Source organism: Nicotiana tabacum, chromosome 1, assembly GCF_000715075.1.
Source record: "Nicotiana tabacum cultivar K326 chromosome 1, ASM71507v2, whole genome shotgun sequence".
NCBI classification, from domain to species: domain Eukaryota; kingdom Viridiplantae; phylum Streptophyta; class Magnoliopsida; order Solanales; family Solanaceae; genus Nicotiana; species Nicotiana tabacum.
In genome coordinates, this window is record NC_134080.1 from 6,109,288 (window position 1) to 6,134,758 (window position 25,471).

Below are 25,471 nucleotides of genomic sequence, written 5' to 3' on the forward strand. Positions count from 1 at the left end.
CGATAAAATGAATAAAATAAAGAGTTTAAAGTTAAATTATTTCTAAATTTAGAAATACGTCATTTATTTTGCAACAGACCAAAAGAAAAATACATCATCTAATTTGAAATAGGGGGAATATATGCCTGACACCACAACTACTATAAAGTAACGCATTCTTCTCCGTTTCGCCTTGTCCTCTTCCTTGTTTCATATTTTACGTATTACAAAGATTATTTAAATTGTCAAGTTATTTAAAAATAACTGCAGATAATTATTACAATGTATTACAACAAGTTAAACTTTATTAATTGTGTGAAAACCCTCACATTGTAACTTTTCTCCTTCCAAATACTTGAGCTTTTTCTCTTATTTCACGTCGTTTTTTAATATTAAAAAAACAGATGAAGGAGTTATTACAATTGCGATAAACATCCCGTAATAACTTTAAAAGAGTTTTAGGAGCTGATTTGCAAAAAAAAAGGCTAAACAAATTCGTCAATAAAAATAGTTTTAGAAAGAGTAGAGACAAGAGTAAGTTTCAATTTAGGACCCGTTGGGATAGATTTCCAAATATTTTTTGAAAAAGTTGAATTGGGTGAAGTTTGATGCGAAATTGGAAACGTGTTTGGACATAAATTTTGGGATAAGTTTTGACATGTTAAAATTTTTTTTTTTTTTTCCAGCTAAAAACTTTCAAATGGTCATGATTTGGCCAAAAAGAGATCTTAAGCTGTGGAGTATTTGGGATTTGAAGTTTTGATTTTTAAAATATCGCAATAATTAAATTAATTCTATAAACAAACACGTATTTGATTATTTATTTTTTATTTTTTTTAAAAAAACTTCCAAAACATATGGCTAAACCCTACTTAATATTTTGAGATTTATAAGTTTATAGGTAGAAGATTCAATTTTCAAAACCTTAGGGGAGGAAGAGGTTTCCTCTACAACTGCAAGCCATTGGACCCATTTTCTATTTTACCCCTAACCTCATACTCTTTCCTACCACTATTAACTCTTGTGACCCATTTTCATTCTTTTGTCAAAAATGTAGTTTTGGTCCCATATTTATCTATTAATCCACAGTTGACCTTTTAATATGCTGGACTTTAAATTTTGGTTCAATGATAAACGGGACTATTTGATCATCAAGTCCGTTGAACTTGGATAGGAGTACCAAACGGGCGGGGCGAGGCGGATATGGCTCAGGTCGAAAATGGAATGAAAAACAGATATATTATCTGACCCGACCCATATTTAATACGAATAAAAAATGGGTTAATCGACAGATAATATGAGTAATCATATTTTCCACGACTTCTTGCATATGATCATTTTTGGAAGAATTCTTAGTCTCCCTAACTTAAGGAACCCCCAATTTGAGGCTTTACAAATGTAAAAGTTAGATCCATTGATTATCCATTTTCTAAATGGATGATATGGTTCTTATCCATAATTGATCCGTTTTTAAATAGCTCATTATTCAATCCATTTTTAATGAATAATATATGTGATTAACTGTTTTCTTTTAACCATTTTGCCACCCCTATACTCGGAGAAAAGCCTACTCAAAATAAGATGAGAAAGAGGTTAGTGTGATATCTTTTTGGTAACAGATCAAAATATGTTCGAGTCCAACAAATTAAGATTACATTATATAAATAATATCTCATATAAATTTTATAGATATTTTTTCATTTAGTGTTCGGTATATGCTTTAGGACCGATTAATTAGAATTTGTATAAAAAAAATGTCATAGTAAGGATAAAATGCTCCCTAGTTGAACGGGTAAATGTTAATGAGAGAAGGTATAGTCAAAGTGTGTTAGAAAAAGTCAAAAAGGTAAGAAAATAGTGAAATTTAAAAGGTAAAAACAATGGAAAATGTAAAAAATAAATATACAGCTGTATAAAGAGGTAAAAAAACAGAAAAGCTTTTACCTATCCAAAGTTCTGCTACTGTTCTTACTCTGTATACACACCATACTATCCTCTTCCCCCTCATAAACACACTCTTTTTTCCATCACTTTATTAGTACCTTTTCTTCATACTATAATATAATAGAACCTGTTGTTATACTATACTGGCTTTACCAAGTATGGAAGCTTTCAGTTTACTCAAGTACTGGCGTGGTGGTGGCGCCACCGGTGTTTTCTCCACCGATTCCGCCGGTGCTAATCCTCGCACCACCGGTTCTACAACCATCGTCACCGCCGTCAGTTCTAACTCGTCAGACTCTGATTCCGACGACGAAGGAGACGACGGACCGTTTTTTGACCTTGAGTTCACTTCGGTTCCTGAAGATGAAGCCGAAGAAGAAGTGAAAGTTGAAAATGAAAGGTGTAAAATTAGTTCAGAGTTGGATGAGTCGTCGGAAAATGAGATTAATGAAGGAGAACTGAAATTCACGCTTTCCACGTCGTCCGGTTCGAGTATTGACGACGGTACGGATCCGAACGTAGCACTCTCACCGTCTGATGATCTTTTCTTCAAAGGTAGTTTGGTACCAATTGAGCCGTCGTCGCTGTTGCTAACCGCCTCGGAAACAAATTCGAAATTTACTTCCTCACTGTTAAAGTCAGCAACTAAATTCAGAGTGTTAATGCTGAAGCTGAAGAAGCCAAAATTTACAGCGCCAAGTAAAATTGAAAAATCTGAAGGTGATGGTGACGGATTTGTCTCAGCTACTACTCCAAAGCTACGGCGGAAGAGAGTATCAGACAGTGAAAAAGAGGAGCCTCCTAATCTAACACAGAATAAGTTTTTCACTGTAAAGTTTAAGGTTGAAGAAGTTCCTATTAAGTCGTTGTTTACTAGAGATAACAGCTCAAAAGACAAAGTTAACAGCGGCAAAACAGAGAAGCGAAATCCAGAAGAAGCTTGTTCAACTAATAATGCAGCAAATTCCGCTTCAGATGAGAAGAAATTTACTACAGATGTAATGCAAAAGTACTTGAAAAAAGTGAAGCCTCTATATATTCGCGTCTCGAAACGTTACGGCGAGAAGCTTAAGTTCTCAGGACAGTTAAGTTTACCCGGAAATGCTGCAACAAATAAGGCCGGTCGTTCGCCGCCTCCTTCAGCGGAGGCGAAGGCGGACATGGTGACGGACACGGCACCGGCGGCGGAGAAGAACCAAAAGCATGGGAATATCCCGTCGGGGCTGCGAATAGTCCGGAAACATTTGGGGAAAAGCAGATCGGCGTCGTCGGCGGTTGTTGCGGCGGCGCCGGTTGCATCAAACCGGCGAGACGACTCACTATTGCAGCAACAAGATGCTATTCAAGGTGCCATTTTACATTGCAAGAGGTCCTTCAATTCATCTAGAGGTAAGTTTATCTAACGTTTCAGAAATTTAACTTATAAATATAAAAATTACTCTACAATGGAGTAATATTTTCTCAACACATTTTCCTTTTTTTTTTCTTTGAATTTATTTTAGATTCAGAGTCATCCATTTTATCACGTTCAGCAAGTGATGCATCACACGAAAAATCAACGAGCTTGACTACAGATTCATCTACATTAGAGGAGGCCAAAGCGGTGAGAAATTAGGAATTCGTTAATTGAAATCATTAAAATTAAGATAATTATGTTTACAATCATTAATTATTAGTACTAAGTTTTAGTTTGGGTAGGTTATGGCTATTTTCAAGGGCTTTTCCTCGATTACTGAGATTTCAACGGTCGTGGTAAAACAATGAGTGAAATGAGTGGTCAATTATCAGTTTTTACTCGTGCTTTGCTCTTTGTAAATAATTAATTACAGCACTTTAATATTATATAATTATACTACTACTCGTTTTAGTTAGTAGAAGTAGCTTGTAAATTGTAATCTGCAAGAAGCTTGTAAATTGTACTACTACTACTGCTCTGTTTGCTTTTCATGCATTTCTAGTTTATGTTTCTGTGTCCTACAAAAATATATGGGTTCAAAGTACAAGACAAGAAACTACATAAATTATTATAAACCATAGATTTTATAACTAAAAGTATTTTTAAACAAAAAACCTTACAATATTGTAAATGGAGGGAGTAATTATTACAACTAGAGTGGTTAAAATTTTAGTAACTTCTCAAGGTTCCATGTACTAATACTTGTTGTCGGGTATGGGCCGGAGCTGACCTTTGAGTTACGGGTCAGCCCACTAATAATATTCTCCGTTTTGGGCTTAGTTTCGCATGGTTTTAAAGGGGCATTTGTATCTATACTCGTTTTTTGTGTCATATTTTAACTTGTGCCCACTTTGCAAAAAAATTGTAAGCGTACCCGCTTTTTCGCATAACTTCAGTATACGGGGCTGGAGCAGCAAAGACAATCACGCAAAATTTCAGCATTTTAGTAGCCGGGCCTGAAGTTCTGCTCTAGAGCTGAAGTTTTGTTTTTTAACTGGCGAAGTTTTTGTTTTTGTAACTGGTGAACTTCAGCTCTAGAGCTGAAGTTTTTGTTTTTGTAACTGGCGAACTTCAGCTCTAGAGCTGAAGTTTTTGTTTTTGTAACTGGCGAACTTCAGCTCTAGAGCTGAAGTTTTTGTTTTGTAACTGGCGAACTTCAGCTCTAGAGCTGAAGTTTTTGTTTTGTAACTGGCTGTCACGACCCTAACCCCGAACCCGGTCGTGATGGCGCCTCTCATGAAGACTGATAACTTAAACTTTTTCCTAAGACTAATTTGCTGTAAATTTGGAGTAGAAGTACAACTGCCGAACTGTTCAATTAAAAAAATTGACCTTATAACTAAAGTAGCGTTGCTTCTGGAGAAATGAGGTTGAAATTATTTAAAAAGTGGGTACAAGTTAAAAGTTTTAAACAAATTGGGTATAAGTTAAATGTGGGCGACCAAATAGGATGCCCCGTGTAAGTTTTACGTTTTAAACCGCGTCACTAAGGTTTAAGATCTATTTACTTATATATCCAGCATTTCTCCCGTAATTTATCGATGTGAAATTCGCCTAGGGTATCACACCCTCCTCCCCCCTTAAGGACTCAACGTCCTCGCTGAGGTTTGACCAACCACCGTTCAAGGTTGTACGCGGAGTGACTGTGATACCATATGTAACAGTCTAACTCACTAGTGATATTGTCCGCTTTGGGCTTTGACCCGCATGATTTTAGAATGCGTTACTAGGATCTAAGACATGTTTACTTATATACCCTCTATTTCTCTTGTGTTTTATCGAAGATACCAGAACCTAAATAATGTGTGTTTGGACTCAAAACACACAAACAAGTATATTTAAAAAAAACGACATTTCTATATATAGCGTGCAACAACAACACGCTATATATTAACGGTAACGTCTGCCGTTAAGTATAGTGTGTTGTTGTTACACGCTATATGTATAGCGCACAAACAGAAAACGATATCCTCTGATTTTGGCCCCACCAATAAGTGAATTGACAATCACAATTATTTCAATATATAGTGTGTGTTTAGAAAACGCTATATATACAAAATTTTCTACCTCCCGGACTAGCCATTTCCTATATAAAGTGGTCAGAGTATTTGGAAAAATCGTTCACATACAATTCTAATTCTCTTCAATATTTTCTTATTGTTAAACTCTGAAGCATTTTTCGCAATGTCTGAAGAGCGTAGAAGAAGAGTTTCATTATATTGGGGGGGTGGGGTTGTGACGGAGAATAACTCTGTGAGGTATAGTTTATCTCCACAGGGTCATGTTAAATTACCACTTACACTAGAGTGCGATAAATTGATATCGTTGTTATGTAAAAAAATGGGAAAGAGAAAACGTTAAATGATACTTAAAGTAACTGAAAGATATCCGTATTCCATCACCCTGCAAGGGGCTGCTTTTTACTCGGAGTTAAACATCTACGATGATGAAACTTTGAGGGATTTTCTGAGGACTCCGGATGAATACCGGGAATATCTTGTAATAAATATGTTAGATATGTACGTCAAGGTCGAAGATGTTCCAAACAATGAGGTGGCCGGACATGTTCCGGATAACCCCCAGTCATCGGCTGGCTATTCTGGAGGAGTTTTTGCCGGACATGTTCCTGATGAAAGAGTTTTCCTTGATTTAAACTTATCCCCGCCTGCTTTACGTAATTCACAAGACGAGTGGTAAGCTTCAATTTTCCTTTGTGGTACGATGTACAATTTTATTGTATTCAATTTGTATTACCGCTCATATATTTAACAGGGGGTACAGGCCGGATATGAGTTTTATAAATAATGAACCCGAGCATAGTTTTGGTGTGTTGGATCAAAGTGGTCCATCCGGGAGCTATCACCTACATGAAAATGTCCATCATGGAATTTCATCACATTACGACTTGTAAGTGAAGTGATACGGTTATATGAAAAGTATTTTGTAAATTTAGCATCTTATTAATTTGTTGATTGTGCAGTGAAAACGAGCAAGTTGAAGCAAATGTACTCACTCAACTGCCCGAAGACGACGTATTAAATCGGGATCTGGCAGATGCACAGAGTGAGGAAGAGAACAGTGATTACGACAACAATGCTGATGAATCTGGAGACGATACACCCTTTCATCGTGAGGATGGTGATGAGGAGGATAAGAAGGAAGGACCTGATTTGACGAGAGAGTATGTTGCACCCCCCTAGACGAAGAGTGCATGAGTCCCAAGTTTCGTTTCATTCAAGGGAGGTTCCTTACCTTGATAACTTGCCAAACATGCCGGATGTGGAAGCTCTAACAAGGGATTTTGATGAAATTCAGACAGTAATGTGGGATGAGTCTAGACCAACGGTGCTGGCAAAAGGCATGCTTTTTCCTGATAAAACGCGCCTAAGCAGGGCTTGTAAAATGCACAACGTAAAAGAGTGTCGTGAGATAACGGTATGAGAGTCAAGTCTGGTTGTATACAAGGTTGTTTGTCATAGGTGGTTTTGGCCATGTAATTGGATGTTGCGTGCGATGAAGAAGAAGACAAGTCTGTGGAAAGTGGGTAAATACATTCTCACCCACACATGCGAAATGGACACATTCAACGGGAATCATTTCAACTTGGATATTGACTTGATTTCTCTTGTTCTTATTCCATATATCGAAGCAGCCATAAGGTATAAAATCAAAGAGTGCATTATAGCAGTCCACCAGGAACATAGCCATACAATTACTAAAAGAAAGGCATATCTCGGGCGAAAAAAGCGTTTGAAATATTCTATGTTAACTGGGATAAGTCATTTGCAGATCTCCCTAGGTACATGGCTGCACTGCAGCAGTTTAACCCCGAGACGGTTGTTGAATGGAAGCTTGAGCGTATTCCAGGTAAACCAGAATATATGTTCAATTAATTTTTCTGGGCGTTTAAACTAGCAGTTGATGGTTTTTCGCATTGCCGGCCCTTAATATCCATAGACGACACTCATGTCTATGGAAAGTACGATATCAAACTGTTGATAGTCGTGGCAGTAGATGCTAATGGACAGATATTTCCTCTAGCTTTTGCTATTTGTGTCAATGAAAACCAAGAGACGTGGACGCTGTTTTTGAACCACTTGAAAGAGCACGTTGTGAAACAGCGTTTCGGTATGTATCTAATATCCGATCGACACGGTGGTATCTTAAGTTTTGTGTAGAACTTGCCTGCATGGCAAGAACCTTATGCCTATCATCGTTACTGTGTTAGGCACTTTAAAGCTAATTTTCAGAAGGCATATCCCAACAAGGATCTCTATGATTTGATATGGATGGCAGCAACAGACCACCAACAGCATAAATTCTGGATGCACATGGAATATATTAAGCAAGAAGACGAGCCAGCCTATCGTTGGTTAATGCGACATGACCCTAAAAAGTGGACGTTGCATTCGGATGGTGGCAGACGATGGGTAACTCTGACTATAAATGTGTCAGAGTCTTTCAACGGGTTATTAAAGTCTGCAAGAGGATTGGCTGTCACAGCCATGGTGCGGTTGTCGTTCAAGCAGATGGCGGAGAGGTTTGTTGAAAGGTCTGCAACTGCAACATCATTGATGGAAAAAGGTGTTGAATTTATGCTAGTGCCTATGAAAAGATTTGAGAAATATAGACGACGAGCGCATTGACATTCATTTTTGCAGTATGATAACGAAAGAAATGTTTTTGAAGTTCGCACCGCTATCCATCAAAATCGAGGTAATAATGTACATACTGTAAATGAATCTACAAGGTTATGCTCTTGTGGAAAATCGTCCATCTACCACATGTATTGGACAGTTGCAGCCAGTGGGTGCTGAGCATTATTGGCCACCTGAACCATTTAAAATGGTGTGTAACAAGTCCTATTTGCTTCGAATACAGGTGAAGAAAAGAATGCGTATACGAAACCAAATGGATGTTAGTGAAACCGTGTATGCGCGCAAATGTGGTATATGCTCGCAAACAGGACACGCCCGTAGAAAATGTCCTTTGGGTGGCAACAGAATCAAGCTTGGGATGGGTGTTCTTCTAGTATACCTAACTATCCATGAGTTGATGTTGTAATAATTAGTTGTTATGCCTATGTTGCAAGATTTATGAAATAAAATTATGCTTGTTAATTATGATTTGTATTTTTCCATTTTACCTATTTAAATAATAATTTAATTTAAAATTGTCTTGTCAACATCATAATATACAGTTGACAAGACATAAAGTTGTCTGAAATAAAGTTGACGAGACATAAAGTTGTCTGAAATAAAGTTGACGAGACATAAAGTTGTCTGAAATAAAGTTGACAAGATATAAAGTTGTCAATATCATGATATTTAACACGCAAAATATAGCGCTATTACATAGTACGTTATGTATTTAGCGCCGTTGAACACTACGTTATGTGTGTGTTGTCTTGCCTATAAATAACGAGCACATTATAGTTATTTTGTGTGCTCAAAATTTACTAAAAGCAAAAACTTCATTAAAAGTAAGGTTTTTTTTTACTAAAAGCAAATATTTCCCAAATGGCTCAACCTCTTCGTCCACCAAAGTGCAATTGTGAAAAGCATGCTTGATGCAAAACTGTTGGGACGGTGGTGAGGTTGGACGCCGCTACTGGCACTGTATGAATCAGTTTTACAAGGTCCCCGACGAACCTATTTGTGATTTTGAGGAATGGATTGATGAACCATGTTATCAGGATTGTTACAGAGAACAACTGCAATTTCTTCATAATATGTGTTTAAGACAACGGGAAGTATAAAAAGAAAGCGATAGAATTATTGCAGACTTGAGGGCGAAACTGAAGGAGGTGAGAGAAGAAAAATGGAAAACACAATGAAATTGTGATGCACAAAAGGAGCGTAAAGAAAAATATAAACGGGAACTTGCGGAGGTGAAGGCGAAACTAAAAGAGGTAGAAGAAGAAAAAGAACAACTGGAAGAACGATTTAAGTGGTTGGAGCGGAGAATAAATGGCAACCAGGGCTAAATATTGGCATGTATGTGTTTAGTGTAATTTTCATATTTCATGTATTTTTATTATGTTGGCCTGCTATGTTTGTGTTTGTGCTAGTATTTGTGCTATGTGTTTAGTAATGAGTGTAGACACGTGATTTTTGACCCTCCCCGAGAATTTTCATATTTTTAGCGTGAATATTTGAAATTGGGTCTAATATAGCTATTTGGACTACTTTACTTTATTTCATTGCAAAAAGAAAAATTACAAAAAATATATATATAAATTTTTAGTTTATGTATTTCTCATAAACTTGAAAAATACAAAAAATAGTACCTTATCTTGCACTTTACATAATTTCGAAAATTACCAAAAAATATAGTTCTATTAATGTTTTGTAGTCATTTTAATTTTGAAAAAATACAAAAAAATATTACTTTATATTTTATCTTTATATAAAAACGAAAATTACAAAAAAAAAATAGTTTTATTAATATTTTGTAGCTATTTTAACCTTGAAAAAATATTTTTTTAAAAAAGATATAGTTTTGTTTTAAATATTAGTCTTATTTTTGGTAGTTATTTTGCTTACATAGGATTAGTTAAGCAACGTCGTGTTCTTATTCTCGGATCCGGGCAAAAGAATAATATTCGGGTTCAAACTACCCGGTTTTAGGTCTAATTTTCGGACCTAGCCCATAATAATCCGAGTCCACCACACATGGGGGACACGCGTGGGGAACATGGACGGAACACCGTACACGGGGAACCCCACCGCGCATGGGGGACACAAACCTTGGACCCCTACACGCGTGGGGCCCATTTTTCTTGGCAAAAGGCTAATACACGGACAAGCTATAAGGACCAAAAACAGATTTTGAAAGGGTGGACTGGAGAGAGGTTTTGAAGAGAGTGGACTCTGTCCACTGTTCATCTTCTTCAAAAAGAAGAAGGAACAAAACCCTAAACCGGTGGCACCCCCCCCAACGCCGGAACCACCACCAAACGACCACACTCCTCCTCCTCCTATCTCCATCACCTCGTCGCCATAACCAGCCCCAACTCCATCGTCTTCCTCGACCCTACTGTCCAAAACCACCCTCGCACCCCCCAGCAACTCACCAAAAACTACCAGCCCGGACTCCCTCCATTGTCGTCACTGCCCCCTACTCCCTCACGTCCAAAACGCCACCACCAAGCGTCCGTCAACCACCAGCTTCCCCCCTCGTCGTCACTGTCCCCTAGCCTCACGTCCGAACACCACCACAAACAACGCCCAGCTCCTGCTGCGTCGTCATTGCCCAAACGACCCATCCAGCGACGCCAGTCCGTCAACTTCCTCCACAGTGTCCAGCCTCCGTCAAGCAGCGACTGCTGCTGCTTTTCCGGGCGTCGCGCTGCCCGTCGACCCACTGCCACCAACCAGCAGTCTTTTTTTTAGGTCCAAACGATCCCTTCTGCTCCATCTCCTCGTATCAGTCGGACGCGTCGAAAGATAACCAGCAACAGCCAACATCTCGGGTCGTTAGCACTTTTGGGCCGAGCTTTCAGTTTCCTTTGAGGTCGATTTTGTTCGTCGAGGTCCGGTGCGTCGAGGTTGTTCGTTGAGGTCGATGTTGAGGGCTGATACATGGCTCCATCCATTTCTGTTTTGTTCAGGTTAGTAAACCTCAAGTATTAGATAAGGAAACGTTACGTTAAATGTTCGAAGATGCAATATAGAAATTGGTATGATAATTTTCTGCTTATGTTTCACCGTATGCATTTTGGTTCATCTTTGTGTTATGTTATTCTTGTTTACTTGATGTCATTTGATTTAGTTGTATTAGGAGTTCTAGGACACATGTTGACGCTGATTCGTTCGTCCCTTCATTTTCTTAGTTTATTTGGACAAAATTAGTATTAATACATGTTGTTACTATGCCCGAAACACTCATTCGCTTAACTTCTTTTATTAAACTTTCGACAAGTTATGAGATTTTAGTTGTAAAATGGCTGTAGGGTTTGGTATTGTTAAAGGTATTAAAAATGGCATCCTTTAAAAATGGAATTGAGATGAGCCTCGCCAAATAAAAATACAATTCGCGGGGCCCTCATAGATATGTATATTAAAAAATACGTAGACTTCGGAATGTGTCGTTTAGCGAGTTTCACGGCCTTCCCAAAATAAATGATACGTTAGTCGCGTTAGGCGCGCCTTTAACTAAACTACTTTCTTAAACTCGGGTGCACATTTATGTGACCCAAATCCAAATCTCAGCGGAGTTGAAATGTGTCTCTAAATCGCGGGTACATTGATTGTGACGTGGTTCGAGATGCATGTCCACGACGTTGCAAATTCCTTTAAAAAATAAGAATGAGATGAGCCTCGCCGAATAAAAAAATACAAATTGCGGGGCCCTCAGTAAATACTTGTTTTAAAATTACTTAGAATTCAAGAGGGCCGTTTAGCGAATTTCATGGCCTTCCCAGAATAATAACGCGATAGTCTCTTTAGGCGCGTGTTTAATAATGTTATCTCCCTAAACTTGGGTGCACATTTATGTGATCCAAATCCAAATCTCAACCGAGTCGAGATATGTCAACAACCACGGGTGCATCGATGTAACGTGGTTCAAGATATATTTTCACGACGTTGCAATTCTTGTAAAATAATAATAACGACAAAAGCAGTTAAAAGGTTAAAATTTGCACATAAGTTCATATTTGTATAAAATCAGATAATCAAGCCAAATATAACAGTTGAGCGACCGTGCTAGAACCACGGAACTCGGGAATGCCTAACACCTTCTCTCGGGTTAACAAAATTCCTTATCCGGATTTCTGGAGCGCAGACTGTAATATGAAGTCATTCTTTTCCTCGATTCGGGATTAAAATTGGTGACTTGGGACATTCTAAATCTCCCAAGTGGCGACTCTGAAATAAAAACATAAATCCCCTTTCGATTGTCCTTTAATTGGAAAAACTCCCTTGTACCCTCTCGGGTGCGGAAAAAGGAGATGTGACAATGAACTTTTTTTTCCAGTCATTGTAGTGGAATTTTACTTCTTTACGACTTGTGTTTTTATTGCCGTACGAAACTAGCTACTTAACAGAGAAATCAAAACGTAATTCATATATTATATAAAAGTTGTTTTAAATGTACATATAATGCCAAATAAAAATGAATAAAATCAGTGTGTCCCACATCAAGTGTGCCTCAACGCAGCCGCTGGCTTGAGGCGCATCGCATCCCTCCTGGGGACACTATCAAGATCGTCATCATCAAATCGCCGCCTTATAGCCGGATGCACCGCTGCATGATCATCAGTGGTGCTGACAGGATCAATAGAAGAGGCCGTTAGTCCAGTAGTAACCTACATAAGAGTCAAAAACTCAGAATAGCAAAGTATATAATTCGTCAGAACAATTTGAATTGTCGTACCACTATTTCCTCAGTATTTTAGGCCCAGTAGCGCCAAATTTACATGAATATTTATGTGTGTCAAATTCAATTTTTTGATAATTTTGTGTGTGTTTGTTTTATAATTCTAAATTTTTAATTATTAAATTATACAAAGTATATGTAACAATTTGGGTCCAGGCTCGATATTTTAGGTCCAGTAGCACCAAATTTTCATGAATAAATATGTGTGTCAATTTTAATTTTTTAGTAATTTTGTGTGTGTTTATTTTATAATTTAAATTCTAATTTTTTTAGAGATTTAATTGTACAAAATATATGTAACAATTGGGTTCCAAACTCGATATTTAAGGCCCAGTAGCACCAAACTATCGTGAATATTTTTGTATGTCAAATTTAATTTTTCGATTATTTTGTGTGTGTTTGTTTTATAATTTAAATTCTAAATTTGTACAAAGTATATATTTTCATCTATCATTCTAAAATTACTTAAACTACAAGGATTCTACGCTAAAATACTATACAATTTACTACGCTAAAAGTTTCTATATTTTACTACGATAATAAATAAACTAAATATAAACAACATATATATTTTAATCACATAACATTAAAAAAAAATAGCTACAACAATACTAGTTTAGCAAATAAAAACACATAATGACATAAAAATACTAATATCTAAATACTTATATTAACATAAAAAATTCAATCTAAATTTTACACTAATATCTAAGTCCGGATAAATATAACTTACTAGTTTTGCAAATACAACACAAAAGGACATGGAAACACATTCAATAGGCAGTGATATACATTATTATACACGTTTGGACATAAAATAAATCGAAATACCTCGATGTTGTGTGTGTAATGCGTGAAAATTTGAAGACGAAGGAGATAAACCACGAATCCAGAATGTTCTACTACGATGGAGGACCTACGTTCCTGACCTTTTGTGTGACGGGAGGGGACCACAATTCTTTTTTTAGATTGTCGAGCAGTTGGGGGTGGGGGAGCAGAAGGAAAAGGGAGGGTTTGTAAAGAAATGGGGGAGGGTTCTGTCGAGGAAGAAGACGAGTTCAAATTAAACGCTATATATAGCGTATGATTTGAAAACGCTATATATAGCGTTTAATTTGAACACGTTATATGAGAAGTCAAATCGTCTGACACATATAGCGTGTAACAAACGGCAGACGTTACCGTTAATATATAGTGTGTTGTTGTTGCACGCTATATATAGAAATATCGTTTTTTTAATACACTTATTTATGTGTTTTGAGTCCAAACACACATTATTTAGGTTCCGGTCTCTTTTATCGAAGTTCCCCTAACGTGTAACGCTCAATTATTTAAATGTGTAAAATTTCGAAGGCTATAAATTCTAACCTTGCCTCTAGTTGGGTAAATCTTTGTCTAGCTGAGAAAGTCACAAAAAATGTAGGATTACATGTAGGGAGTTTGCCAATAATTTGGAATCGAGTAGTAACTTTTGGACTTATAAAGTGTCTTTAGCGGTCAACAAACAGGGTAAAGTGGAGGCAAAGATATCCTAGAAAAATTTTGTTTTCTATTCTTTTCATCATGTTTTTTTGCCTTTTCCTTTTTTGGGGGTTTCTCTTTTAATATTCAATCTAAAATAGAAGAAAAGACAGGTGGGCCGTTCTTCTTTTTCTTAACAAGCACAAGCATAGGATTATATCCCATTGATAGGTAAGTGAAGTTTGTGTATTGTCTATTCATGTCAATATCGTAAGTCGTGAAGTTTATGGACGTTGATTTTGATGCTTACAAAATTGATAGAATACTTGTGAGATTCAATTTGTCTCCTATTGGGAGAATTCGGGGCTACAAAAGTGCTGCCACAACGCCACGCCCATTTATTTAGGATAGCTTTTTCCTTTGACCATTGTCTTTGATGCTTTCTCTAAGCTCTATTTAGTCCCACAAATTTATAATGGATATAGGGTCCTTTACAAATGAGAAAAGGAAAAAAAAGTGAAATTCCTCTCCTCAAATGGTTAAAAATACAATGATTATTTAAGTCTAATTTATCCAGCATTTTAAAACTATATGTAGCATTATAGTTTGTTTGGCCAATTTTTTTTTTTGGGTAAAAGCATTTTTTTATCTAAAAATATTTCTTTAAATTTTAAGGGGTTTGGCCGAACTTTTGAAAAAAAAACGAAGTGCTTTTAAATAGACGCAGAAGTTATGTTTGAGAAGTATAAAAAAGTAGTTTCTCCTAAAAAATACTGAAAATTGCACTTCAAAACACCTTTTAAAAGTTTGTTCAAATATTAATTACTTTAAAAAGTATTTTTTAAATTAATTAGTCAAATACAAATTGTTTTTCATCAAAGTATCTTTCAAAAATCACTTTTCAGAATAAGTTGATTTTGGAAGTTTGGCCCAAAAGACTATTAGTAACATGGGGTGTAAAGTTTTCATATAATCGTGTTATAAAGATTAAACCTCAGAAACAATCAGAATAATGTGTTAGGACGAGGATTTTTTAATGGAAATCTATATGTGGAAGCTTAATTTTAAATTATTTACTAAATTTCAAATATAAAATAAAATTCCATGCATGCCGTTGGTAGGGATAAGGTGTTGGAAGTAATCTAGTCGTTGTCCTTGAGACTAGAGTTTCAACTTCTATCACTTTTGCCTAAAAAAATTGCAATGTCAAATGTCACAAAAAAAGAATTTCCTTTTACTTAACTTTCTATTTTATTAATATATTTTTTTTCACGACCCTAGTTATTCAGTTCTGAATGTTACAATATGAAATTACTTTCTCCAATATTTTGACAGACCATGCAATAAAGAAAGACGAAGTACCAGGTCTGAAGTTGGTGTCTTTCAAAGAGTAAAATGTGACAAAAGTCACAGTTTTAGGTAGCGGTGAAGCAAAGTTGTTACAAGGAAGGATCCAAAAGATGGTATAGGTCATGATTATTACTTATCACAAACTAAATCTTTTATTTGTTTTCCTTGAAATAGTTTAATGTTTTATTAGTCTTTATTATATGAAAATTTAAATAAAACAAGCACAAGAATCCATATTGTATTGGAAAAAAACTGAATTTATATTAAAATGATGTGGCATGACACGTGGATTAGTTGAATGGTCAAAGAACAGCAATTGACTAAGAGGCACGGTGAAAACAGCCACGGGAAGAAGAATTTAAATAAGCACGAGACGACGTATAGATACGAGTCTCGTACCAATTTAAATTATTTACAGCCAACGGATTAGAAGGCATTGAAAGCAAGGATCAGATGACAGAAAGGAGTCCAAATTCATTATTAAATGTCTGATACGTTATAAAGTTGGTATTTAATAGGAATGATTGTATAACGGCTTATTTAATGTCATTTATTGCTCATGATTATATCATTAAAGCTGAGGCTTTATTCCTTTACCTAGAATGATCTATAAAAGGAAGAAGTATCATCATTTGTAAGGACACGGAATACTATTGAGAATTCATTGAAATACTTATCTATTTACCTTCTACCATTGTTCTCAAAAGTATTTTATTTTTTGTCTCCTGATTATCAGTAACCCGAATTTCTCTTTTAACTTTGACCAAGGACTCAGATTTTTGGTGAAACAAATTGGTTCCGTTACCGGGAATATGATAATCTTTCCTTTTAAGCTATATCTTATCTATTATCGTCACCATGTCAAACAATAACGCCGACAACAACAGTAACAACACATTGGGAAACCATGAGAATCAAATACATCAAAATCAAGATATCGTGGTTCCCTCTCCTTTAAATTCACCACGTCAATCTCGTGAAGGCACTCCTGTTACTGAATCCCGTGCTGATCAACAAGAGCAATCTGAACATTTTGAAGGAGTTACAACTGAAGCTTTGCAAAAGCTAATCGATGCACAAGTCGGCAAAGCTCTTCAGGCACTTGTTAGTCGATTGCCTGTTGCGCCACCTACACCGACTCCTAATAATAATACATTGGAGAACCCCCGTTCTGGTCTTGATAATTCTGGAAACGGAGCAACCCCCAGTGAACCACAAGAAGGGGGACCAGGTAATTTAAATAATTCATATTTGCAAAATTTAGTACTAACCTTGCAGAAACAGCTGAAGGAACAAAATGAGCGAATAGAACAAATCCCTGGAGTTCCACCTGTAATAAAAGGAGTAGACATGGACAAATAGTCACAACAACCATGGAAGCCTAGTGCTGCTCCCCTTCCAATTCCGAAAAAATTCAAAATGCCTGACATCCCGAAATATGATGGTACTACAGACCCACGTGACTGCATTTACAACCGGCGTGAAAGGCAACGACTTGATCAAACAAGAAATTGAATCAGTATTGGTCAAGAAATTTGGAGAAACACTCACCAAGAGTGCATTAACCTGGTATTCTCTTTTATCTGAAAATTCTATTAATTCTTTTGCTGAGCTTGCAGATTCTTTTATTAAAGCACATTCGGGAGCACAAAAAGTTGAGAAAAGGATGGAAGATATTTTCAAAATCAAACAAGGGGATTCGGAGTTGCTTAGAAACTTCGTTGATAGATTCCAACGTGAAAGAATGACTCTACCTCGTGTTCCAGACAATTGGGCTGCTATAGCTTTTGCAAGTAATTTAAATGACAAAAGTTCTGAAGCCACGAGACGACTCAAAGAAAGTCTTCGAGAATTTCCTGCAACCACATGGAATGATGTTTACAACAGATATAGCACGAAGCTGCGAATCGAAGAAGATACCGTACCTAAGCTCCATCATGAAGAAAGGGGCAGTACTCGAAGGTCAGATTCCGAAAAAAGATTAGGTAAAAACAGGTACGATCCATATATGGGACCTGCAGGAAAGGACCCACGGTCGAAGCAAGATAACCAGCAATACGATCAAAAGTCAAGGAACCGGGATTCTGGCTCTTCTTCAAAGTTCAGGAATGATCGGAATAGACAAGAATCACGTGATGATGACAGGAGTTTAAAGGCACGATTCAGTGGATATAATTTTAACGCCTCTACCTCCGAGCTCGTAGCTGTTTTAAGAAGCATGGGAGATAAGGTACGGTGGCCGAAAGAAATGCGATCAAATCCAAGTAGACGCAATCCGGATCATTGGTGCGAATTTCACAACGATCACGGGCACAAAACTTCAGAATGCAGATTCCTGCAAAGTGAAGTAGATCATTTATTGAAGCAAGGATACCTCACTGAGTTATTTAGTGAGAAAGGAAAACAAGCTTATATGAAAAACAGACAAGAACCACCACAACCTCCTTCACCCAAGAGGACAGTGAATGTCATAAGCGGGGGAGAAGATATTCATGGCATAACTTACACAGCTTCCAACAAGGTTTCTAAGGTAACGATTACACACGGGAAACGGGTGCGGCAGGTCCTTGACAATGAAAGCATTTCGTTCGATGACGCAGATAACGAAGGAGTGACAACTCCACATAATGATGCACTGGTAATATCTTTACTTGTATATGATACTAATGTAAAGTGAGTTTTGATTGATCCAGGAAGTTCTGTAAATATTATATTACTAAGGGTACTACGGGAAATGCAAGCTGAAGACAAAATGTTACCCAAGGCGCACACCTTGTTAGGCTTCGACAATTCAAGTGTAGTAACAAAAGGTGAGGTAATACTAACAACTTTTGCTATGGGTGTTGTGAAGGAAACTAAATTTCAGGTAGTTGATATGGAAATGGCCTACAATATGATCATGGGAAGGCCATGGATACACGATATGGATGTTGTCCCGTCAACCCTGCATCAGGTTATCAAATTCCCATCACCATGGGGAATTTGTCAAATTCGTGGGGATCAGCAGATGGACAGAAATGTCAACGCTGTAACAAGTACGAGCGCCTTAAATAAAGCAAAATAGCAATTACAGGAAACAGTTGAAAGTAAAAAAGATCAAACTTCAACTGAACAAGAGAAAACAGATTTGGACTCAAGGCCTGACACAATTCAAGAACCTGAAGAGAATGAAAGCATCAAAACGACGATTGAAGAGCTTGATGCAGTGATGTTATTTGATCAACAGCCTGAATGGAAGGTTTATATCGGGGCTAATTTAAACACGAACATGCGAGGTATGATAATCGAATTTTTAAAAGCTAATTTAGATTGCTTTGCTTGGTCCCACGCTGATATGACAGGGATACCACCAAATGTGATGACTCACAAACTCAACGAGGACCCTTCTTTTACACCAATAAAGCAAAAGAAACGGAAACAAGGTGCTTTCAAGAACCAGGTGGTTCAGGATGAAGTCCAAAAATTATTAAAAATCGGATCAATCCGTGAGGTAAAATATCCAACTTGGTTAGCTAATACGGTGGTTGTACCTAAGAAAAATGGTAAGTGGCGTGTTTGTGTAGATTATACTGATTTAAATAAAGCCTGTCCAAAAGATTTCTTTCCCTTACCACATATAGATCAACTAATTGATGCGACCGCAGGTCATGAACTTTTAAGTTTTTTAGATGCATACTCAGGATATAATCAAATCAAAATGGATCCTGGTGATGAAGAAAAAACTTCTTTCATCACAGACAGGGGGACTTATTGTTATAAAGTAATGCCCTTTGGTCTCAAAAATGCTGGGGCAACCTATCAAAGGTTGGTCACCAAAATGTTCCAAGAACATTTAGGGAAAACAATGGAGGTATATATAGACGATATGCTCGTCAAAACCCAGCAATCTCATGATCATATTTCTCATCTATCTATTACTTTTGAAATTTTGCGAAAATTTAATATGAAACTCAACCCAGAAAAATGTGCATTTGGAGTTGCATCAGGTAAGTTTTTGGGTTTTCTTGTTTCTAACCGTGGTATTGAAGTGAATCCTTCTCAGATCAAAGCAATAGAAGAAATCCCGGATATCCTTACTAATAAAAAGGAAGTACAACGATTAACGGGAAGAATTGCAGCTTTGGGGAGATTTATTTCCAAATCCTCAGAAAGGTGTTTTAAGTTTTTCTCTGCACTTAAAAAGCAAGATCATTTTGAATGGAATGAAGATTGTCAGCAAGCCCTTAGAAATTTGAAAACTTATTTGTCAAAACCACCGTTGTTGGCAAAACCGAAGGTAGGGGAAAAACTTCTCATTTATCTGGCCGTATCTGAAGTCGCGGTAAGTGATGTTTTAGTCCGCGAGGACCAAGGTAAACAATCTCCTATTTATTACGTAAGTAAGTCCTTATTGGAAGCTGAGACACGATACCCACAGCTAGAAAAATTAGCATTAGCTTTGGTCATGGCATCTAGAAAGTTAAGACCTTATTTTCAATGTCATCCCATTGTTGTAGTTACTGCTTTTCCGCTTCGAAATATTTTGCATAAACATGAACTTTCAGGAAGATTAGCAAAATGGGCTATAGAACTAAGTGAATATGAAGTTATTTATCAACCCAGGACCGCTATAAAGTCTCAAGTACTAGCTGATTTCGTGGCTGATTTTAGCCAGGGGATGCATTTAGAAGCAGAAAAAGAATTATTAGTTTTTAATGGTGCGAACCCGGGGACTTGGGTTTTATACACTGACGGTTCATCTAATGTAAAAGGGGCAGGCTTAGGAATAGTCCTCGTATCACCTGTGGGTGAGACCATTAGACAGGCTATAAAATGTCATTCTATAACTAACAATGAAGCAAAATATGAAGCTGTAATTGCAGGTTTAGAATTGGCACGAGAACTCGGCATAACACAGATTATAATCAAGAGTGATTCTCAACTCGTGGTTAATCAGATGCTGGGGACTTACACAGCCAGAGAGTCACGAATGCAAGAATACCTCGCAAAGGTACGGGAGTTAATAAAGCAATTCCAAACTTGGAAAGTAGTGCAAGTCCCAAGAGATGAGAATGTAGAGGCAGATGCTTTAGCAAACCTTGCATCCGCAGCAGACGTGGCAAACAATACAGATGCTTCAGTCATACATCTATTTCATTCCGTTCTTGAACCTGACAAAAACGAGGTAAATTTTAATCATCTAACATGGGATTGGAGAAATGAAATTGTTGCCTTTTTACAGCACGGAACCGTGCCTAATGACAAAGGAAAGGCTTACGCGTTTCGCAAAAAAGTTGCACGATATTGTTTATATCAATGTAATCTTTATCGAAAGATGTTCGGTGGACCACTAGCAAGGTGTCTCGGCCCTTCTCAAACCGAATATGTCATGAGAGAAGTACATGAAGGACATTGTGGGAATCACGCAGGAGGACGGTCACTGGTAAGAACGTTAATTCGCACAGGATATTATTGGCCTAAGATGGAAGAAGAGGCAACCAGTTTCGTGTCCAAATGTGATAAATGTCAAAGATTATTTCACTAAATGGGTAGAAGCAACGGCATTTAAACAGGTATGAGAAAAAGAAGTTAAAGACTTCATATGGCGAAATATAATATGCCGCTTTGGAGTACCAAAGGAGATCGTATGTGACAATGGACCACAATTCATTGGAGCACAAGTTACAGAATTTCTTCGAAGTTGGCAGATCAAAAGAATAACATCTACGCCATATCATCCAGTGGGGAATGGATAAGCGGAATCAACTAACAAAGTTATTATCAATAACTTGAAAAAGAGGTTACAAGATTCAAAAGGTAATTGGCCTGAGGTGTTACCCGGAGTACTATGGGCTTATCGTACAACGACCAAAACAGGCACTGGAGAAACACCATTTTCGATGGTTTATGGTACGGAAGCCTTAATACCAGTTGAAATAGGTGAGCCAAGCACACGGTACGATCAGGCAACGGAGGAATCCAATAATGAAGAGATGCGGGTTAGCCTAGATTTACTTGAAGGAAGAAGAGAAGCTGCTTTGATAAGGATGGCAGCACAAAAGCAAGTAATAGAACGATATTACAACAGGAAAGCACGCCTCAGATTTTTCAAAATTGGGGACTTCGTGCTTAAAAAGGTGTTCCAATCTACAAAAGCTGTTAACTCAGGAAAGCTAAGTCCAACATGGGAAGGACTATACAAAGTCCGTGGCATTGCGGGAAAAGGAGCATACCAGTTGGAAACAATGGATGGTAAAGTTTTACCCTCACATTGGAATCCTGTCCACTTAAAAAGATATTACTTTTAAGAAAGTACCTACGGTCAGGTATCATCATGTAAAAATTCTTCTCTTGGTTTATTAATATTTTACTAACGATTTTAGATGCTAGGCTAAATATCCTAACTCGTGCCAAATGATGAGTCACAACCTGCAAGGCAAAATGGAGTATGCTTAAATTCCTAGCCCAGGGTTACAATTAATCTGATGGAAATACACACAAGTTAGGCAGTCTTCATCTATAATCACACCGTCGAGTCCCGTATATCTTTCTGTTTCAGGAAAAGGGCCAAAGTAAAAGAAATAAACAAGTGCTCGAGGCTTCATACTTTACCGCTCAAACACTTGGGGGACTACATATTATACATAGATAGGTGCAAAGAAACAGATACGAGTATCGAATAAAAATCGGCCACAAAGAAGCAAGTGTTGAGAAGAAGTTACGAAGTCTTCAACATTCTTGAGAACAACAGAGTCATCTCTCAAACTCATAAACAAAGTCACCTCTCAAACCCTTCTTAACATGTAAAGATAGGGTCATGACTATGTACTGAAACAGGTTATAAAAAAACCTTGTTTAGTTTATGTTATTTACAAATCTGTTACAAGAAAAACAGTTACAAGAAAAGTTGTAGATGTATTGTAATACATGTAACAGTCAAACACTTGTTAAAAGTTTATGAATGAAAACTTGCCAAAGTTGTTTCATACAAAACGTGTGTTTTCCTATTACTTTCATCGTATTTTAACACCATTATGAAGTTGAGACGTCTTCTTCATTAAGTGTCGATAAAATAAAAGGGTCCTCTTTTATAAGCCTCATGTCAATAAGTCATGGGAAGAATCATAAAGCATTTTCAAAGGATAAAAATGCTAAACTATTCTATAAGTCCTAAATAAGTAAAGAAAAGGCAAGAGTAGAACACATTGAAGTACTAATAAAACTTCTTGATATAATTAAAAAGACTAAGTAGAAACTTAGTCAATAAAAGTTTATACAAGTGCCCCATTATGATAACTGGGGACTTTCACCAAAAAATCCTTTAAAAAAACTAAGGGATAAAACCATCATTCAATTGAGGGGGTTGTCACGGAAGCTTCAACTTCCACAGACTGGGTTGTAGAAGTTTCACCCTCTGAAGCTGGAATAGCAACATTTTTAGGAACTTCAAGGGCAGGAGAAGGAGTATCAGTAGACTGTTGGCTTTTCTCGATGGTATCTATGACTTTGGCCAGTTCAGACTGCAAGTCAAAACCCTCTTGAGCAGCTTCCGTCAAAGCATCACGACGAGAATTCAGAAAAGCCCAACTCACTTCTATGTTAAAATTTTCCTCTAGAAGTCCATATTCCTTTTCCCACATAGCAAGATCGTTTTTTAAAATTTGATTTTCAGCTAAATGGGAATCAAGGGAAGCTTCAAGAGAAGCATGAGAACTCTTCAAGGCTTGAATCTCGTCAGAAGAAGTCTGTAAGTCAGCCTGAGCTTGAGTCAAGCTTTGCACTAACTCTCCTGCATATTCTTCCTTTTTAGCCAAAAGTGCCTTCAGCTCTCTAACTTCTTCACTAGCTCTGGATAATTGTTCTGACAAAGAGCATTCCAAAAGCTCTTTGTCTCTTTTCAATTGGCTTGAAGAGGCTTTGACTGTTGCCAGTTCAGAAGTTAAACCACGGTTTTGCTGCTCTAGGAGGTTTTTATCTTCTTGCAACTCTTCTATAGTCCCTTGAGAATTTTTGAACTGCTCCTTCCAGTTGGTTGCTTCAAGTTGGGCTCCCCTAGCTATTTCCTCAGCCTCGTGGACAGACTTTTCAGACTCACGAGCTTTTCTTTCCAGTAAGGAAATTCTTCTCATTAATTCCGTGCTAATAAGGTTAGCCTACAGAGGTAAGTCATGGAAATGAGAAATTGAAGATAATTTAAAAAAAAAAAAAGAAAAAAAACTTGTTGGTAGAAATACCTTCAAAGTAGAATGAACTACGTCGTTCATCAAAGTTAAGCAGCTATGGCTCTCCATCTTCTTCTTCTCTATATCTCCAATTAGAGGTTCGAGCCAAACATCGGCTCTGCCGGTCTTCCTCAGGAGGCTATGATTGGCAGGAACCTCCAAAGTAACACTTCTCATTGTCATATTTCCGCTGCTAGAACTTGTCTCTGTATGATGAACAGAGGGAAGAGGAGCAGCGGAAGGAATGGAGGGAAAAGATGTAGAAACCAACACCGGAGCAGAAGCAGGTGCGGTTGAAGCAGCCAAGGGAACAGATATAGGAGCAGTAGAAATTGGCAAACAAACGGAAGTTGTTAAAGCTGGTAAAGAAACACTTACGGCTGGAAGAGGAATGAAGGAAATAGGAACAAATGAGTAAATATGAGCTTCATCAAAAACAGGTCCGAGCTCGCCACTCCCGAAACCACTGTCAAAAAGGTGCTGAATTGACTCATTATTATCTCTTGGTTCGGCATCCTCATCAGATTGAATCAAAACAGGCTCGGTGGCGGAGGTACGAGCAGGAGTGTTTTCAATTTCATTATCAATGATTATTCGTCTCCTGGCCCTTGGCCTGGTAATTAGGGAGGTACCCTCCTCTTCTTCTTCAGAACTTTCCTTTGTAGCTTTTCTTTTAGGCAGCAAGGCTCGAGCCTTATCTAAATCCAGAGCAGCATTCGCAGACATGCGAATGGCCATAGCTACTTCAACTGTCATTCCTCTAATGCCAAATCCTGATTAAAGAATGGATATACATGATTAAAGTTGAGGAAAAAGTGCTTAACATGTAAAACAAAATTTTTTTTAAAAAAAGGGGGGATACCATGTGTTTTGACTTTCCAGCCATGTAAAGAAGAAATTGATTTCCAAGTTCTCTGCTCCCTAGTAGCAATCTTCAAAAGTGAGTCTACCCAACCACGAAAGTTGGGAATAGGTTCCACATCTCCCATGGTTGATACAAAAAAACCAAGAAGGGACGAGGTTAAAAACAGCATTCTTTTGAAATTCTCAAAAGTAGGTACGGTAAATAAGAGGAAACTTACGTTCAAAATTCCACTTCTCAGGAAAGGGAATATTTGTTTCGCCAATCAAATCCACTGTACGGACAGCAACGTAACGGATATACCATCCACGATCTTTGTCATCCTCAGGGTTTACCAAAACTTTTTTGCTCCTTGCAGTTAAGGTGAAAACCCCATGGCGTATTAAGTTGGGATGGTATAGATGAATGAGATGAGAAAAGGTGAAATTGACATTGGCCTTGGATGATAAATATCTCAAACAAGCCACTGTTCTCCACACCAATGGACCAATTTGGGCCAAACAAATTGTAAAGAAACGACAAAAATCGAGAATAACTGGGTCAATCGGAGGATTAAAACCTAAAGTGAAGGGGTAAGTGTAAACAGAAGAATACCCATTTCTAAAAGAGGAAATTCTTTGATTTGGGGAAGGAATTGACATTCGGAGACTATCCTTCCAGTTACAATCTCTTCTTATGGTGGGGATTGTAAGCTCGGTTACTAATGTTGGGTAAGTATCAGCTCTTTCTAAATTTTTAATTTGTTTTTGAAGAGACGTTTTGTCACTTTCAAAAGACAAATCGCCGGGAACTATATCATCAACTGAGGGTTCTTGAGAAGTATCACGAATTTCCCTA

General features: G+C 37.4%; 2 protein-coding genes across 2 annotated transcripts; one reads left to right on the forward strand and one right to left on the reverse strand.

The window, feature by feature from the left end:
* Positions 1-1,937: 1,937 nt before the first annotated feature.
* LOC107789651 (putative membrane-associated kinase regulator 2) lies at positions 1,938-3,825 on the forward strand. Its single transcript, XM_016611509.2, has 2 exons — positions 1,938-3,312; positions 3,426-3,825. Exons 1-2 carry the CDS (start codon positions 2,082-2,084, stop codon positions 3,536-3,538), a joined length of 1,344 nt encoding a protein of 447 aa, XP_016466995.1. The 5' UTR covers positions 1,938-2,081; the 3' UTR covers positions 3,539-3,825.
* An 8,696-nt stretch (positions 3,826-12,521) lies between these two features.
* On the reverse strand, positions 12,522-24,768 carry LOC142161873 (uncharacterized). Its single transcript, XM_075217827.1, has 3 exons — positions 24,635-24,768; positions 23,884-24,545; positions 12,522-12,689 (listed from the first exon to the last, which is right to left on the reverse strand). The coding sequence occupies exons 1-3, from the start codon at positions 24,759-24,761 to the stop codon at positions 12,522-12,524; spliced, it is 957 nt and encodes a 318-aa protein (XP_075073928.1). The 5' UTR covers positions 24,762-24,768.
* Positions 24,769-25,471: the final 703 nt, after the last annotated feature.